A 19,660-nucleotide genomic window follows, 5' to 3' on the forward strand; every position below is an offset into this window, starting at 1 on the left:
ATGCTGTGCAATAATGTGAATACTATACCAGCAATTACACGTGTAATTACCATCATAGAATACTAGCTTAAGAGAGCATTTATGGGCTGACATTTAGGTGTGGCTACATACACAATGTCAACAGCTGATGTAAATATGACTAAATATTATGGTTGCATACCGAACTGTCAGTATTCTATAATCTAAACGCCTAAATTCTGGGCACACCCCTGACCTGTCCAAGCCCCTCCTACATCATATGCACTACTACAGAATTTGCATGCTAAGTTTACAGAATTCTAATTTATAACGGGTTAGAGCCAATTAGCAGTTTTGTCAATTAAGTTACACAGGTAACAGTAGATAGTCTATAACCTGTGGTCGCAAGATTATAGAATGATGAGGAAAATTACCTAATGCTTGTCCCTTCAGGCACTGCAACAAAAACTCTCAGAACTTGTTAGGGGGGGAGGGCCGGCCCACAGCAGCAGTAGCAGCAAAACCAGCTTCTTTTATTTTAACTCAAACAGGCCTTGTATCGCTCCAAGGTCGCCCCTCCCCCGAAGTCGCCGTCCCGGCCTCCACCCAGGACGGGCCCTCTCCTGTCCATTAAACGTACAGCGCCTCACCTCCGAAACCGCAGCAGGCAGATCGCCTCCCATCGGGCGTCGGCCTTCCTTCCCTGCCTATGTCCCGCGGCCGCCCCCGTGTGACGTAATGTCGGCGAGGGCGGGACACAGGCAGGGAAGGAAGGACGACGGAAGCTGATCTTCCTGCTGCGGTTTCGGCGCTGTAAGTTAAATGGAAGAGAGAGAGGGCCCGGCCCTGGATGGAGGGGGTCCGGCGGCGACCTCGGGGGGGGGGGGGGGGGGAGTGGTGGCGAGTCGCGGCGGCGACCTCGGGGGAGGGGGTTCCGTTCCCCCCCCCCTTCCGTGTGGTGTATTCCTTAGCGCAGTTTCCCTCTCTGTTCCGTCATCACGTCTTGACGCGGGGGGCGGGACAGAGAGGGAAGTCTCTACTTCCAGGAGGTGAGTCGGTCGCTTGCCGTTTATGCCGTTTCATAGTGTAAGGTTACCATTTTTTTGGCTTGGGGTCAGGTGGGGCTGGGCCTTCCCATGACAATTTTGGTTACCATTTTTTTGGCTTGGAGTCAGGTGGGGCTGGGCCTTCCCATGATAATTTCCACCTGAATAATTATAATCTTCATCTCTCTTCCCTCCACCCTTTCAGTTTAGCCAAATCCACACTTCTTTCTCTCTTCCTCTTCCTGTCCTAACAGTTCCACCCCTCTCCCACCATCCTTTCCAGTCTAGCTTCTCCACCTCCCCCTCTCCCTTTCCCCCCTTCCAGTACAACCAACTCCACCTCTCTCTTTCTCCCTTCTGGACTACCATCTAATTTATTTTCTCCCCCCAGCCCCTCAGATCTTCCTCCTTACTGCTCTCGGTTCCTGCAGTACAGTGCTGAGATGTAGTCCCTTCCCCCACTTCGGCTCCTCAGTTCTTCCCTTACAGCTCCCAATTCCTTCACTCTGGTGGCAGCATAGAAGTACTGTGCTGAGACGCAGAGGCACCTCTCAACCATGCTGTGCATCTTGGCCAGATCCTGTCCCCATTGTTTGTCAGAAGAGACTGGACTTGGTTTTCAGTCTCTGCATTGCAGCACTGTATCTCTGTGCTGCTTCCGGAAGGAGCCAGGAGCTGTAAAGAAAGGTACTTAGAGAGGGGCTGATGATGGTGGTGGGAAGTGGTAAGAGGAGAGGTAGGTGAGGATGTGCACACTAGGACACTTCTGTCCCCATTGTTAAAATTGGGTGGTTGCTAAACAAGGACGCCTTGGGAACAGGGGCCTGAAATTGTTGACAATCCCTGACAATCAGAGCATCTGGTAATCCATCCCTGCTGTATCTTTGTCCCTGTGCACTAATCTTATTACCCGTCAAAATCTATGAATTTCTGTCCTACATACAAAACAAGTATATAAAGCTGAGGATAACTTAATGCTTAAAATGTTTAAAGTAGTAGGGAAAAGTTTGGTAAAAAGACATTAAATCTAATTGTAACTGACACTTGGTTTAGGTAAACATCAGAAATTACTTGGTCTAGATTTGGTTTGTTAAGATTATTTTTGAAACCAAGCATGCTTCTTTGGCTAAAATCAAATGTATAAGGTCAGAGTTTCATGCTGAGAACAGTCCCTTGTTGGTCTTTAACTGCAGGGTTGTTGGAAGCATGCAACCCCTGACTTAACAAATAACAGTAGCTCCATCACCAAGTGGTTCTGGCATAGTGCTTTGTACTTAACAGTAGTGATTCCAGTACCCCCTCCATTTTTTTCCCAATGTTTGAAGGCGCTTTAACTGAGTAGCCTGCTGGTTAACAGACAATGGCCAGTGTTTTGCCTTATCAAAGGCTGCTTCAGGATATATGGGACATAAACGGTTAACCAGCAGGCTGCTCACTTAGCAGCACCAAATCCTTGGTGGTCCAGTGAGCTAAGGCATGGCCCCAGAATGCCTGGAAGTAGTACTGTTGCAGGAATGGATGCATGAATTTGTGATACTTCAGGAGTCAGACAGCACACACCAGTATGAGAGAAAAATCTTCTTTATTTGCCAGCAAACAAAGCAAGACATCAGTTCTAGCTCTCTTCTCTTTCTCTCAGCTCTCTGTGTCTTTGTCTCAGCTGCTTCTCTTCTTATGCTGTCTTCTCCTTCTTCTGTCTGTTCCTTCTGTCCTTCTCTTTCTTCTGAGCTCCTTCTGACGTAAACTGCTTCTGCTCCTACTTAAATAGGGTCCTAAGCCCTCCTCCTAGCCTAGCCCCCTTTACTCCCAATTGGTTAAGAAATTGATTGGCTACCTTGCCTCAACCAATCATTACTTTTGAAATATCAGTTACATAGGTTCCAGACATCCTAAACTGACCTCTGACCTGGGGCCCCTTAAGCCAGACATTTGGTCTCCAGTCTCTTACATGTTATTATGATTGATTTCTCATATTCCTAGTACTAACTGCTAACTAAACTCTGGCATTCATTAAAGGGGTCAAAAGCCAATCTTACTTAATAGCATACATATCAGGTTATTACTTCCAGGAGGCCAGTCCTACACTTAGCTATAATTAATCAAGGAGAAGAGAGCTGACTAGTTCTGACCTCTTCACCTATCAGCTTATACATTGAACCAGCCAGAACTATGGCTAAGTCAAACCACATGTTGATCTCCTCAATGCAGTCCTTGCTTGACCTCTTAAACAGCAGACAAAGAGTAATACAGAATTTAACAGATATTCTACACAGACACAAACCTTATTAATTTACACAGAATCAGTATTTCTTATAAGACATATTCTAAATATCAAAAACTTGTAAATACTAATCTATTGCCTCTCTCTCTCTAAATAGTATTTTCTATCTAAGCATTTTAAACTACAATTAATCATATGTCTGGCTCATTCCTTTATTCATTCATAATAGTTTACAGCTGTGCCAGCTAGCATTGGCAATTCACAAGGGACAGAGTTTCATTTCTCACTGACCTTTCCTAACCTTAGCTCGGCCAAGCTAGACATTGAAATAATATGAACCATCTGGCATACCTTCACTTTAGTTGCAAAGTAAAAAGTTAGAATTCTAACTTCAAGCTTTTAACAGAATTAACCCTTCATATGATTTCTTATATATGATTATGCCCATGGCTGCTTCAGTACCAGCATCAAGTGCCACCTGTTTGGGAACATATCCCTTCAAATTACAATAAAAGCCCTTAATTCATCTTTCCCACCCTCAAGCTTACACCAAATATCTGCAAAGTCTCCAGAGGGCAGGAGTGATCCCCATTTGTTCCTGTCATGCTGGTGTTATCTTGGAAAATGGTGCTGGCTGTCCTGCATATTTCTCTTGTCCTTTTTTAAAATACTCATTTTGTCCAAGATACTCAATATGTTTTACTTGATTAAAAGCATTATTTTGCCTTGCCCACTCTTGCCATTTTCTCCTCGTCTGTAGCCCGCTCTTCTTCGTGTAACTAGTTTCCAACCTGCTGACAGCAGCATCACCTCTGACTGGCAGCTGTTTTTTCCTTTATTTTTAATTATAAATTTTTACATAGAAATGAGGAAATCAGGTAATAAGAAGTTACATAATAATCTTCTATATAAAAAATATTTGGCTCTAGTTAGCCCTCTTCCATCAACACCCTCTACTTCAGGGACTACTTTACTCTGCCCCTCTCACTAATGTCATCACAGGCTGACTCCAAAGAGGAGTGACTGGGTTTCTTCTATTTGCAATGGGGCTTTTGACTAGTCTGGATAAATGTTTGACTATTTTAAAATTTCAGATTTAATCATACATAAAATTACATTATCAAATAATAGAACATATTGGACAACTGAACACACTGTACAGGATAGGCCATTACTGGTCCTCAAGGCTGGCGTTTTTAGGGTATCCCTAGTGAATCCCATAAGCGGTTTTTACAATGGAAGTAGTATACATGTAAATTTACTAAGAAGATCCTATATCTTCAACTTTTTCAAAGGTATACAGTGTTTTAGGTGCAGAGATTTATTTGGGGGTGGGGTATGCATGAGAACTTTAAAAACTTTTTTTTTGGAGGGGGGCATTCGAAAGACAAAAAGGAAAATACATCAACGGGATTTCCACGTCGCAGCCATGCGGGCTGGTATCACCATCAGCGCTGCTGTAACTCTAATAAGCTACAACATTCCCATTTAGAAACAGGCCTGCCGATATAAGAAAACGAGAGGCAATCTGTTAGCCAGTTAAACAATTTGCATTTGACTACAGCGATACAAGGCCTGTTTGAGTTAAAATAAAAGAAGCTGGTTGGATTTTAAGGGGCCTTGAGGGGTCTTTTACTAAAGATTATATAAAAAAATATTTAAAAACTGAAAATATACCACATTATGGAGGACATTTTCACAAATACTAACAAATGCTAAGAGACTACCAACATCATTTAACACTAATAATTATATAATTAATGATCAAATACTGGCTTATCCAACAAAAAAAAAACCTCTAATTGAGTAGGTACAAGAGGTGACAACCAAGGTCGCTCTGGTTGAGACGTTATCCTGCGATGATTCCAGGAAATCAGATAAATTAGTAATAGTAGGATCCCTCTCAACCTGGGAAGGCCTGGGCTGATCACCCCCCACCCAAAAAAGAGGTTAAATAATACAGTTTAGGAATTAATATATTATCCACATTAAGCTGTAAAATATTACAAAAATAATTCTGTAAAAATCAAAGGAGAGATAAGACAAGTTTTAGAAAAATTAAGAATATGCAAGTTTCTAGCTTTTAATGAATTTTCCAATAATTCTATATGTCTGTGCATGCTCTTACTATCCTTAATACAAGCAATCCCTACATTCTGAATAACATTCACTTGTGATTCTAATGTATTGAGTACGTTAAACAAATCAGATTCATGTTGCTTCAATTTAGCAATAGTTTGCTGAAAAAATTTCAGTCCCCCTACAAATCCCTGCAGAAATAATTATTCTTAGCAATCAACATTCAAATATCTTTTCAAAGAAATATCACTAGAAGAAGATCCAAATTATTTGGCAACCCAATAGGGTTTTGTATTGGCAACCGGTCAGAAGACTCTGGAGATGAAGTCAAAGGCAGGGAGCTAGTCCAAGGTTGAAACGCATTCACGGAGACCTCTCCCTTAAAATCTGGACAAGAGTACCAGAAAGAGGTGGAGGCAGTCTCAAATCGGGGCTTAAAGTAGCCCCTAAAGCAGAGGGTGTTGATGGAAGAGGGCTAACTAGAGCCAAAGCACTCACCAGTTTCTGAAGCTTAAGTGTCTGTCCATAGGTCCTGTAGCAGGAAGGGATGATGGTAGAACAGGTTTAACTTTCGCTTTCCTTTTTCCCATGGTGGATGAAAAAGAGACATGCAAATCTCAGGGCTCCAAAATCCAGATCAAAGAAATAGAAACTCTAAAATATAAGTATAAATGTAGCACAACCGCATTCCAGGTAGCTGCTCTCCTTGCTACCCTCTCAGGGGGGAAATAGCAGCTCTTATCCTTGGCAGGCCGCTGACTTCACAGGCAGGGGCGGGGCACACACTCCTGTCCGGCTCACCAATCTCCTGCCAGTTCCCCTCAGGCTCTACTGGACTGAGGCACAGGATTCCAGGTAGCTTTTCTCCTTCACCTCAGTGGCAACTGTTGCTCTTTTAGCGGGGTCTGGCTCATCTCATCACTGCTGTTTGTGGCTCCTCCCACCCTGGCCTGGCTGTTCCTGGGCTGAGCTACCAAATATTAAGTTTGTGGATGACTTTGCACTTAGGGTTTTCCCAGCCCTGGTTTTGTTAACTTGGTATGCTGAATAGGCAGGAAAGAGCTGTCAAGTTACTCTACTTTGTAAATAAATTACAATGTTTGGGGGGATTTTGTTTGTTGCAGAAAAGTCTAGAAATTGAACTTTTGCAACTGGAGAAGCAAACAGCAGACATTGCTCACCCCCTCTATCTGAGTAAGTAAATCATACTACAAGACAATGGAAAAAATTATACACAGTTGGATCTCTTTTGATGATGTCAAGACCATCTGTGTTAGAACACGAATTCTCAAGTATTTGTAGAAGGACACGTGGAGTAAGACATATCTGCTAACACAAACACTGAATTTATATTCTCTTTGTGTTCCTTGAATGAGGGTAGATTGAGAAGCACAGGTTAAGACTGCCATATTGTTTTAGATATCATTATCTACTGATCATCTACACAGAACTTAAGTACATCAATACACATGTATCAAGTTATGTGGCTCAAGAATGCCCAGGTGTGTTCATTTCAGGAAAAGTGGCATAGCGAGCACTCAAATTCATCCCCAAACTCACCCTTTCCCCATGCCCCTTCCAAAAATAGTTTGGATCTGTGAACTAGCTACAATTCCTAAGACGCAATATACAACCAAAACACCACCTGAAAATCATCATAGGATACGCAGACCCCACATGACCTAATGCTCCCAGTGATCTGCAAGTGGAGCATGATGTGTATGTTTTATTAACGCTTGATATACGCCTTTCTGGGTTGCAAGCAAAACGGTTTATGTTCAAAATTAATAATGAGGAAAGGAACTACAAAATTCAGATGGGGGAGGGCATTACCGCTGGAGGACAGCACAGGGTAAGGGAGTACAAAGAAGAGGTGCAGTTAGGCAATGCAACAGAACAAGTACAGTCAGAGAAGAAAAAGGTGATGCAGCAGAGCACTGAGCCAAAAAACATGTACTTTGTCTATTTACAGCTGAGGAGGTGCGACGGGAAATGGGATTGGCGCGTCACTCAAGAGGTAGGTTCGGAAAGAGACGGCGGGTTTAAGGCTGTGAAACTCAGTGTATGTTCTGTACGGGTCTCATGGCGTCCGCTAACCCCTGGGATCCGGTGCAGCCGACAGCAGCATCCATGATCATTACAAAATGTTTGGAATCCGAAGTTGTGACTCAGGTAACACTACTCTTGCTCTGTTATATTTGTACAAGCCATAAAGCCCGTTAAAACGGGCGACATTTTTGACTGAAAAATGAAATAACCAGAGTAAGAAATGATAGTGGATGTGTAGAGTATACTTTTATATAGTACGACCCTCCTCTCTCCCCTGCCCCCCCTCCAGCCACCCATGTGCAGCGACTGTGCTCTGTCCCCTGCCCCCCCCTGCTGCAGGCACCCATGTCCAGCGATCCTCCTGTCCCCCTGCCCCCCCCCCGCCTCCAGCCACCCATACCGGCGACATTTCTGTTGTGCGTAATGTAATGAAATAGCCAAATGGGTAAGTTTTTTTTAATTTCAGAAATGTGAGAGAGAGAGAGAGTGTGTGTGTGTGTGCGTGACAGAGGGACCCCCTTCCCCCCTCCCTCTCTGGTCTCAGGTCCCCCTCACCCTCTCCCCCCTCTCAGGTCCCCCTCCCCTCTTCCCCCTTCCCTCTCAGTTCTCAGGACCCCCCCCCCTCAGGTCTCAGGTCCCCCTCCCCCCTCTCTGATCTCATGAGCCCCTCCCCCCTTCTCTGGTCTCAGATCCCCCTCCCCCCTCTCAGGTCTCAGGACCCTCTTCCCCCTCTCCCCTCTGGTCTCTGGACCCCCTCCCTCTCCCTCCGTCGTCAACCATCTGCCCTCTGCATTGAAATCGCAGTCTCACCTCCGTGAAAGTAGCGGTGCAGGCAGCATAACACCTCCCTTCGGGCCTCCTTTCCTTCCTGTGTCCCGCCCTCATCTGATGCAACTTCCACGAGGACGGGATGCAAGGGGGCCCGGTCGGGTGGTGGACAGAGGGGGGGGGGGGAGCGGCGGTGACGACCTCGGGAGGGGGGAGCAGTGGCTGCGGCGACCTCGGGAAGGGGGAGCAGTGGTAACCCGGGGGGGTGGCGACCTTGGGGGGGGGGAGGGTTGAGCGGCAGCGACCTTGGGGGGGGGGAGTGTGGCGGAGAGGTACGTGTACGTGCCGCTGTTCCTGCCTCTAACAGCATCGGGAGTGTTCTGTGATGTGCCGCACATGCATAGAACAGCTACACTGTTCTGCGCATGTGCAGCACATCAGTCACTCTTCATTTATATAGTAGGATTGTATCTGGCTCAATAGATGCCGATGCTGTCTCATTCTTGTTTCTCCTGTAGAAAGCGCTGGATTTAAGCCGTAGAGAGTGTCCTTGCTTTGTGCGGGTCGCAGAATTTGAACGAATAGCAGATATCAAAGCTGAAATCAATCAGGTAGGCTTTATTGCCATGTGTCTTCAAGTTTATGGAATATAGTGTAAGGTTACCATTTTTTTTGGCTTGGGGTCAGGTGGGGCTGGGCCTTCCCATGACAATGTCCACCTGAACAATTATAATCTTCATCTCTCTTCCCTCCAACCTTTCAGTTTAGCCAAATCCACACTTCTTTCTCTCTCCCTCTTCCAATCCTAACAATTCCACCCCTCTCCCACCGTCCTTTCCAGTCTAGCTTCTCCACCTCCCCCTCTCCCTTTTTTTTTCTCTCCCTTTTCCCCCTTCCAGTACAACCAACTCCACCTCTCTCTTTCTCCCTTCTGGACTACCATCTAATTTATTTTCTTCCCCCCCCCCCCAGCCCCTCAGATCTTCCTCCTTACTGCTCTCGGTTCCTGCAGTACGGTGCTGAGATATAGTCCCTTCCCCCACTTCGGCTCCTCAGTTCTCCCCTTACAGCTCCCAGTTCCTTCACTCTGGTGGCAGCATAGAAGTACTGTGCTGAGACGCAGAGTCACCTCTCAACCATGCTGTGCGTCTTGGCCAGATCCTGTCTCCATTGTTTGTCAGAAGGGACTGGATTTGGCTGAGACCCTCAACTTGGTTGAGGAAAGCCTCTGCATTGCAGCACTGTTTCTGTGCTGCTTCTGGAAGGAGCCAGGAGCTGTAAAAAAAGGTTAGAGAGGGGCTGATGATGGTGGTGGGAAGTGGTAAGAGGAGAGGTAGGCGAGGATATGCACACTAGGACACTTCTGTCCCCATTGTTAAAAATGGGGTGGTTGCTAAACAAGGACTCCTTGGGAACAGGGGCCTGAAATTGTTGACAATCCCTGACAGAGCATCTGGTAATCCATCCCTGCTGTATCTTTGTCCCTGTGCACTAATCTTATCACCCGTCAAAATCTATGAATTTCTGTCCTACATACAGGACAAAACAAGTATATAAAGCTGAGGATAACTTAATGCTTAAAATGTTTAAAGTAGTAGGGAAAAGTTTGGTAAAAAGACATTAAATCTAATTGTAACTGACACTTGGTTTAGGTAAACATCAGAAATTACTTGGTCTAGATTTGGTTTAAGATTATTTTTGAAACCAAGCATGCTTCTTTGGCTAAAATCAAATGTATAAGGTCAGAGTTTCATGCTGAGAACAGTCCCTTTTTGGTCTTTAGCTGCAGGATTGTTGGGAGCATGCAACCTCTGACTTAACAAATAACAGTAGCTCCATCACCAAGTGGTTCTGGCATAGTGCTTTGTACTTAACAGTAGTGATTCCAGTACCCCCTCCATTTTTTCCCAATGTTTGAAGGCGCTTTAACTGAGTAGCCTGCTGGTTAACAGACAATGGCCAGTGTTTTGCCTTATCAAAGGCTGCTTCAGGATATATGGGACATAAACGGTTAACCAGCAGGCTGCTCACTTAGCAGCACCAAATCCTTGGTGGTCCAGTGAGCTAAGGCATGGCCCCAGAATGCCTGGAAGTAGTACCAGCATCAAGTGCCACCTGTTTGGGAACATATCCCTTCAAATTACAATAAAAGCCCTTAATTCATCTTTCCCACCCTCAAGCTTACACCAAATATCTGCAAAGTCTCCAGAGGGCAGGAGTGATCCCCATTTGTTCCTGTCATGCTGGTGTTATCTTGGAAAATGGTGCTGGCTGTCCTGCATATATCTCTTGTCCTTTTTTAAAATACTCATTTTGTCTAAGATACTCAATATGTTTTACTTGATTAAAAGCATTATTTTGCCTTGCCCACTCTTGCCATTTTCTCCTCGTCTGTAGCCCGCTCTTCTTCGTGTAACTAGTTTCCAACCTGCTGACAGCAGCATCACCTCTGACTGGCAGCTGTTTTTTTCCTTTATTTTTAATTATAAATTTTTACATAGAAATGAGGAAATCAGGTAATAAGAAGTTACATAATAATCTTCTATATAAAAAATATTTGGCTCTAGTTAGCCCTCTTCCATCAACACCCTCTACTTCAGGGACTACTTTACTCTGCCCCTCTCACTAATGTCATCACAGGCTGACTCCAAAGAGGAGTGACTGGGTTTCTTCTATTTGCAATGGGGCTTTTGACTAGTCTGGATAAATGTTTGACTATTTTAAAATTTCAGATTTAATCATACATAAAATTACATTATCAAATAATAGAACATATTGGACAACTGAACACACTGTACAGGATAGGCCATTACTGGTCCTCAAGGCTGGCGTTTTTAGGGTATCCCTAGTGAATCCCATAAGCGGTTTTTACAATGGAAGTAGTATACATGTAAATTTACTAAGAAGATCCTATATCTTCAACTTTTTCAAAGGTATACAGTGTTTTAGGTGCAGAGATTTATTTGGGGGTGGGGTATGCATGAGAACTTTAAAAACTTTTTTTTTGGAGGGGGGCATTCGAAAGACAAAAAGGAAAATACATCAACGGGATTTCCACGTCGCAGCCATGCGGGCTGGTATCACCATCAGCGCTGCTGTAACTCTAATAAGCTACAACATTCCCATTTAGAAACAGGCCTGCCGATATAAGAAAACGAGAGGCAATCTGTTAGCCAGTTAAACAATTTGCATTTGACTACAGCGATACAAGGCCTGTTTGAGTTAAAATAAAAGAAGCTGGTTGGATTTTAAGGGGCCTTGAGGGGTCTTTTACTAAAGATTATATAAAAAAATATTTAAAAACTGAAAATATACCACATTATGGAGGACATTTTCACAAATACTAACAAATGCTAAGAGACTACCAACATCATTTAACACTAATAATTATATAATTAATGATCAAATACCGGCTTATCCAACAAAAAAAAACCCTCTAATTGAGTAGGTTCAAGAGGTGACAACCAAGATCACTCTGGTTGAGACGTTATCCTGCGATGATTCCAGGAAATCAGATAAATTAGTAATAGTAGGATCCCTCTCAACCTGGGAAGGCCTGGGCTGATCACCCCCCCCCCCCCTAAAGAGGTTAAATAATACAGTTTAGGAATTAATATATTATCCACATTAAGCTGCAAAATATTACAAAAATAATTCTGTAAAAATCAAAGGAGAGATAAGACAAGTGTTACAAAAATTAAGAATATGCAAGTTTCTAGCTTTTAATGAATTTTCCAATAATTCTATATGTCTGTGCATGCTCTTACTATCCTTAATACAAGCAATCCCTACATTCTGAATAGCATTCACTTGTGATTCTAATCTATTGAGTACTTTAAACAAATCAGATTCATGTTGCTTCAATTTAGCAATAGTTTGCTGAAAAAATTTCAGTCCCCCTACAAATCCCTGCAGAAATAATTATTCTTAGCAATCAACATTCAAATATCTTTTCAAAGAAATATCACTAGAAGAAGATCCAAATTATTTGGCAACCCAATAGGGTTTTGTATTGGCAACCGGTCAGAAGACTCTGGAGATGAAGTCAAAGGCAGGGAGCTAGTCCAAGGTTGAAACGCATTCACGGAGACCTCTCCCTTAAAATCTGGACAAGAGTACCAGAAAGAGGTGGAGGCAGTCTCAAATCGGGGCTTAAAGTAGCCCCTAAAGCAGAGGGTGTTGATGGAAGAGGGCTAACTAGAGCCAAAGCACTCACCAGTTTCTGAAGCTTAAGTGTCTGTCCATAGGTCCTGTAGCAGGAAGGGATGATGGTAGAACAGGTTTAACTTTCGCTTTCCTTTTTCCCATGGTGGATGAAAAAGAGACATGCAAATCTCAGGGCTCCAAAATCCAGATCAAAGAAATAGAAACTCTAAAATATAAGTATAAATGTAGCACAACCGCATTCCAGGTAGCTGCTCTCCTTGCTACCCTCTCAGGGGGGAAATAGCAGCTCTTATCCTTGGCAGGCCGCTGACTTCACAGGCAGGGGCGGGGCACACACTCCTGTCCGGCTCACCAATCTCCTGCCAGTTCCCCTCAGGCTCTACTGGACTGAGGCACAGGATTCCAGGTAGCTTTTCTCCTTCGCCTCAGTGGCAACTGTTGCTCTTTTAGCGGGGTCTGGCTCATCTCATCACTGCTGTTTGTGGCTCCTCCCACCCTGGCCTGGCTGTTCCTGGGCTGAGCTACCAAATATTAAGTGTGTGGATGACTTTGCACTTAGGGTTTTCCCAGCCCTGGTTTTGTTAACTTGGTATGCTGAATAGGCAGGAAAGAGCTGTCAAGTTACTCTACTTTGTAAATAAATTACAATGTTTGGGGGGATTTTGTTTGTTGCAGAAAAGTCTAGAAATTGAACTTTTGCAACTGGAGAAGCAAACAGCAGACATTGCTCACCCCCTCTATCTGAGTAAGTAAATCATACTACAAGACAATGGAAAAAATTATACACAGTTGGATCTCTTTTGATGATGTCAAGACCATCTGTGTTAGAACACGAATTCTCAAGTATTTGTAGAAGGACACGTGGAGTAAGACATATCTGCTAACACAAACACTGAATTTATATTCTCTTTGTGTTCCTTGAATGAGGGTAGATTGAGAAGCACAGGTTAAGACTGCCATATTGTTTTAGATATCATTCTCTACTGATCATCTACACAGAACTTAAGTACATCAATACACATGTATCAAGTTATGTGGCTCAAGAATGCCCAGGTGTGTTCATTTCAGGAAAAGTGGCATAGCGAGCACTCAAATTCATCCCCAAACTCACCCTTTCCCCATGCCCCTTCCAAAAATAGTTTGGATCTGTGAACTAGCTACAATTCCTAAGACGCAATATACAACCAAAACACCACCTGAAAATCATCATAGGATACGCAGACCCCACATGACCTAATGCTCCCAGTGATCTGCAAGTGGAGCATGATGTGTATGTTTTATTAACGCTTGATATACGCCTTTCTGGGTTGCAAGCAAAACGGTTTATGTTCAAAATTAATAATGAAGAAAGGAACTACAAAATTCAGATGGGGGAGGGCATTACCGCTGGAGGACAGCACAGGGTAAGGGAGTACAAAGAAGAGGTGCAGTTAGGCAATGCAACAGAACAAGTACAGTCAGAGAAGAAAAAGGTGATGCAGCAGAGCACTGAGCCAAAAAACATGTACTTTGTCTATTTACAGCTGAGGAAACTTCTTGAAACGTACGGTTTCTGGCTGGTCCTTTAGAAATTCAAATGATTGAATTGTTTTGTAAGCTACATAGGGTTTGACAGGCAAAGAGAGAACAATAATTTTTTTTTAACTTTGAATTTTTATTGAAATAACATCTCAAACATAACAAGCCATTGGCTCCAGCACATGACAATGCAACAATTTAATTTTTATTTTAACAGTAGTAAAACATGCCCATTTCTTGCGGCAATGAAACAGGCGCTAGCACGGTTTTCTTCCGGACCTCCCCCCCTCCCTACTCACACCGTCGGCGTTCGTCCGCCATTGTTGCGGACCTTGGCACGCCAACTTCAATCTGCTGACATTGCTCCGCCCTCGACATCATCACGTTTGACGCGAGGGCGGGGCCCCAACCCAGTGTTTTCGGTGGCTTCACCACCACGAAGGCTTTGAACCGGAAGGAAGTGCCCGGAGGACCTGACAGTGACGTCAGTGTGCTCAGAACGTTGGGGGTGAGTTTTATTATATAGGATTATGCTTTTAACCCTTTTATCCCACCCCCCACTAACCCCTCAACAACTTACTCCCTCAACAGCCCAAACCCCCCTAAATCCCCACAATATCTGTTAAATGATTCCATTTAGGTGCCTCTGGACTATATCTCCCCTTACGCTTATCAGTCAATTTTTCCAACTCTATAATGGTTTTAAATTTCTCAGCCCAATTACCTACAGTTGGCCCAGTGGACTTTTTCCAATGCATTGCAATAGTGGTTTTTGTGGCGGGTAATCCCATTCTCTTGAATCTCTGTTGCCATCTCTTTCCCCTCTGGTTCCCCCACCCCAGGAGGCACCATTTGGGATCACATGAAAAAGTACCTTCTAGAACTTTAGACAACCTATTCGTTATATCTTTCCAATAAGGTTGAATCAGACTGCACCCCCACCAGACATGAAAAAAAGTTCCCGTCTCCCTTCCACATCTCCAACAGCTATCAGAAGCCTCAGGGAACATTCTTTTAATTCTATCAGGTGTATAATACCATCTGCTCAGCACTTTATACGCATTTTCTTTAATAAGCACACACACCGAGGCTTTCTTGACTTCCAAGCATACCCTCCTCCATTCTGCCTCCGAAACATCCCGATTCAAGTCCTTTTCCCATGCCTCCATATAGGTCATTTTCATAAAACTCTGCCCCCTGAGGTGTCCATGTATCCGTGAAATTCCTTTCCCCCACTTGTCTATATCCCCCCATACTTTTAAATCCCTCTTGGTCTTTGAATTCCTCCCTGGCCCTTTTCTCTATACTAGTAAAGTGTTTAACCTGCAGGTACTCATATAAATCGGACTCTACTAACCCATACATTTCCTGTAGTTCTTCAAATGTCCATATTATACCCTCATCTAGGCACTCATGAAACCGTATGAGCCCTTTTTGAAACCAATTTTGGAATACCTTATTTTCCCTTCCCCCCGGGAACCCGGGTTCCTGTGTGAGCCATGCATATGTAGATCTATTCCCTGTCGCTCTTACCTTCCTTTTCAGCCTCCCCCACACCGTGAAGAGATGCGATGCAAAAGGATTCAGCGTAAGGCCCTTATACGTCCGCTCTGGAACTGAGACCCACAGCAGACCATCTAGCTTTCCTTCCCCAACAAAAATTTGCTCTAGTCTAGTAATTGGAGATAAGTCTACTTTACTTTACTCCACTCCCCTATCTGTTTTAATTGGGCCGCCCAATAGTACCACTGCACATTTGACATCCCTCTCCCCCCCCCCCCCTTCCACCTTCCAGCACAAAGTTTTTTTCGACAGCCTAGCCGGCCTACCTGCCCACACAAAGGTCCCTATATCTGACTGTAGTTTTAAAATTTCCCTTCTGGGTACTAATATTGGCAGTGTCTGAAATAGAAAAAGCAGTCTGGGTGAAATGTTCATTTTTACTATCTCTATTCTCCCCCACCATGACAACCAATTATTCTTCCATTTAATCAAGTCCCGTCTCACATCCCTGAGGAAAGGCGTATAATTAAAAAAGAAGAGGTTATCTAGATCTTTTGGTATTATAATTCCCAAATATCTAAAACTATGGTCCGTCATTTTAAAAGGGAATGCCTTTTTCAGCTGCTCCAACTCTGCCTCCGTGCTAGTAATTCCCATCAGCTCAGATTTATCGTAATTCACTAAAAACCCTGCCACTTTACCGTATAGTTCCAGTTCCCTTATTATAATAGGCAGTGTCAGTAATGGTTGGGATACATAAAAGAGATTGTCGTCTGCAAACAGGACAATTTTGTGCTCATGACCCCCCAATTTAACTCCTCTAATTTCTCTGAGAGTCCGTATTCTCAAAGCCAGGAGTTCAATGGAAATAGCAAATAACAGGGGAGATAATGGGCAACCTTGTCTCGTTCCTCTTGCTATTGGGAAATACTCTGAGTACCCTCCATTCACTTTTATACGCACCACTGGAAATGTATACATACATTTTACCCATTCTAGAAATGCGCCCCCCATTCCCATAGCCCTCATCACTTCCCACAGGTATTCCCACTCCACCCTGTCAAATGTTTTCTCCGCATCTACCGCCAGCAGTGTCAGTGAATCTCCCCTCCTCTGTGCCCCCCATGTAATATTCAAAGTGCGGCGAATATTGTCTGCCACATGTCTGTGCGCTATGAACCCTGTTTGGTCCTCGTGAATTATATGAGGCATCACTCTCCCCAAACGATCTGCCATAACTTTGGCTAAAATTTTTACATCAATATTCAGCAGAGATATCGGTCTATATGATCCACACACTGCTGGATCTCTCCCTGGTTTTAAAAGGACCAATATCCCCGCTTCCCTCATACTGGGAGGAACTCCATGGCCCCCAAAATTTGCATTGCCTACCCTTACTAATAATGGTGCCAGTTCCTTCCCAAATACCTTGTAATATTGCCCTTTATATCCATCAAGGCCAGGGGCCTTTCCCGGTTTTAACCCCTTAATGACCCTGAGAACCTCTTGTGTTGTAATTTCAGCCTCAAGCTCAGCTTTATGCAAACTTGTAATTTGTGGTATATCTAGCTCTTGTAAATATTCTCACATCTTTCCTTGGGACACCACCTCCCCTTTAGAGTATAGTTTCGTGTAAAAAATGAACAAATTATCTGCTCATGTCCCCTGTCTTGGTGCAATATTTCATCCCGAGCACCTTTAATTTTTGTAATCGTATTTTTCACCTGTCTTTGTCTCAAGCTTCTTGCTAGCATAGTACCCGCGTTATTGCTAAATTCAAAAAAACTTTGTTTCATCAATTTTCTGGTATATTCCATCTTTCTCAATTGTATTTTTTGCAATTCTGCTCTACAATCTACTAATTTTTTAAATGTCTGCGGGTCCCCAGTAACATGGTGTTTAACCTCTAATTGTGCCAGTGTCTTTCGTGTATGCAGCTCATGTGCTTCCCATTCCCTCTTTTTTTGCGCACCCCTTTGTATAAGATGCCCCCTAACCACTGCCTTGAGGGCATCCCATAGAATCCATTCTGTCACCTCCCCATTATCATTGATTTGAAGATAGTCTTTTATTATATTACGCACATCCTGATAATCTTTTTCCTCCGCAATCAAAGTATCATTCAACCTCCACACTCGGCCTCCATGCTCCTTTCCCAGTTTTTCCACTATTACCCACACAGGCGCATGATCAGAAGCATGTATACTTTCAATCTCAGTTTCTTTTATAGCCCCCCACAGTGACCGGCTGCACCATATTGCATCTATCCTAGTGTATGTGTTTTGTGCGTGGGAGTAAAATGTGTAAGTCCTCTGTTTGGGATGTTGTAATCTCCAAACGTCCACCAGGTCTAATTCTGCCATTAGCTTAAGAAACTTCCCCCTATATTGCTTAGTTCCCTCGGCTCGTCCCAGAGAGTGGTCTAAATTTGAGGCTGTGAAGTTGAAATCACCCCCCCCCCCCCATATTATCTGACCTTTCCCAAATACACCGAGTTCTGGCCTGATGGATTAAAAAAAGGCACCCTGTCCACTATTAGGGGCATATATATTAACCAGATTAATGTGTTGCTCTCCTATCTTCCCTTTCACCGCTAAACATCTTCCCTCTTTCCCTTTGAAAATATCTTCCTGAACAAATCTAAGATGTGCTTTAACAAAGATGGAAACTCCCCCTGTTCCCCCCCACCCCCACTTAGGGTCCGCCAGCAGAAAACAGTCACCCAATTATTTACTTCTAAGCAAGTGTTCATCTTGTTTCCTTATGTGGGTTTCCTGTAACATAATCACATCCCATTTTAACCGGTTCAATTCTTTAAATACAATGCTCCTTTTCCCAGGGTTATTTAGACCATTGACATTCCAAGTTCCCATCCGTAACCTTCCCCCACCCCCCCTGCATCTGGCTCTGTTCCCTCTCTAAATTACAAATTTGCTCCAGACTGTTGAAATACAAAACTCTTTATTAAACACATGCGCTTCAAAACCTGCTCATGTGCATTTTAAAATCTGTAAATACACACACAACTCTCTTCTGTCTTTCATACCCATTCACTCCTGTATCGTGTCTGCTTAGTGACTCTATAAGCGTTTAAAGTTTTATACAACTTGCTGTTTTAAATATTATTGCACTGCACATTATATTTCACATTTTACATTCCTCAAATAAATATCACAGTGTTACACAAAATTGTGTAACACTGTGATATTTATTTGAGGAATGTAAAATGTGAAATATAATGTGCAGTGCAATAATATTTAAAACAGCAAGTTGTATAAAACTTTAAACGCTTATAGAGTCACTAAGCAGACACGATACAGGAGTGAATGGGTATGAAAGACAGAAGAGAGTTGTGTGTGTATTTACAGATTTTAAAATGCACATGAGCAGGTTTTGAAGCGCATGTGTTTAATAAAGAGTTTTGTATTTCAACAGTCTGGAGCAAATTTGTAATTTATAACACGAAGGCTCCGGTAGTATATTTGAGTCCCTGATTGTACAATATATCTGTTCCCTCTCTGCCAGATCAGTCCCTGAGGAATTGAGCCATCGCCAGAGAGCTGCCCCTCTTATATCCCTCCTCATTCGCTGCCCCACTGCTTATATACCTCCTATAGTACCCAAACATCCTGTCACTTCCCTCCTACAGTTATCAGCATTCAGTCAATAGATAATACTATCATCCTGTGAGATCCAATGCTGTTCCAGCCATCATGATCAGTCCACTCTGCTGGCTTCAGATCTGCGGCTATCCACACGGGGACCCTTGCCTCTTCGCTCCACGCGCTTTGTTCCATCCCTCTTTACTGTTCTTAGGACTTGGTGTCCGCTGCCTGTCTGTCTGCTCCACTGTGTTTGGCAAATCTGTGCACCCCATCTCCTTCAACGACTTCCAAGCCCCTTCAGTAGACAGGAATCTCCGGGTCTTATTACCCACTGTGACTTGCATGCCGAGGGGATAAAGCCACTTATATCTCAGTCCCTCTTTTTGCAAGTATCTGGTGATCTCCTTGTATTCTCTCCTCCTCTGCAGTGTCTTTCTGGCCAAATCTTGAAATATCTGGGGTTTACAATTCTTCCAGGCAATCTCACCCAGTCCCCGGACTTTTCTCCAAATTGCCTCTTTTACTCCAAACTCATGAAAACAAACCACAATGTCTCTAGGTTGTCCTCCCCTTTGGGGACCTAAGCTCCTATGGGCCCGATCAATTTTAATGCGTTTGAAGTTTTGCTCTTCTCCTTTTGTATTTCCCGGGTCCATAATAAAATTACACAGGTCCTGAATTACTTTCACCACATCCTTAAACTCTGCCTCCTCTGGGATCCCTTTAAATCGCAAATTGCATCTTCG

At 43.6% G+C, this 19,660-nt stretch overlaps 2 protein-coding genes across 8 annotated transcripts in view; one reads left to right on the forward strand and one right to left on the reverse strand.

Moving 5' to 3' along the window:
- LRRC57 (leucine rich repeat containing 57) overlaps positions 1 to 658 on the reverse strand; it is a 45,614-nt gene extending 44,956 nt beyond the window's left edge. Inside the window, exon 1 of one of the 3 annotated variants that reach the window (XM_030214643.1) lies at positions 393 to 658. The gene's annotated coding sequence lies outside the window, so the exon portion shown is untranslated. The remainder of the gene's footprint in view (positions 1 to 392) is intronic. The other 2 variants (XM_030214644.1, XM_030214645.1) reach the window with 2 other exon arrangements.
- A 73-nt stretch (positions 659 to 731) lies between these two features.
- The window catches only part of HAUS2 (HAUS augmin like complex subunit 2), a 32,524-nt gene continuing 13,595 nt past the window's right edge, over positions 732 to 19,660 (forward strand). The window contains exons 1-5 of one of the 5 annotated variants that reach the window (XM_030215079.1): positions 732 to 771; positions 6,429 to 6,498; positions 7,277 to 7,476; positions 8,640 to 8,732; positions 12,964 to 13,033. In XM_030215079.1, coding sequence (XP_030070939.1) covers positions 7,369 to 7,476; positions 8,640 to 8,732; positions 12,964 to 13,033 — 271 coding nt within the window. In that variant the 5' untranslated portion in view covers positions 732 to 771; positions 6,429 to 6,498; positions 7,277 to 7,368. The other 4 variants (XM_030215078.1, XM_030215080.1, XM_030215081.1 and 1 more) reach the window with 4 other exon arrangements.

This window comes from Microcaecilia unicolor, chromosome 9 (genome assembly GCF_901765095.1).
Source record: "Microcaecilia unicolor chromosome 9, aMicUni1.1, whole genome shotgun sequence".
NCBI lineage: Eukaryota > Metazoa > Chordata > Amphibia > Gymnophiona > Siphonopidae > Microcaecilia > Microcaecilia unicolor.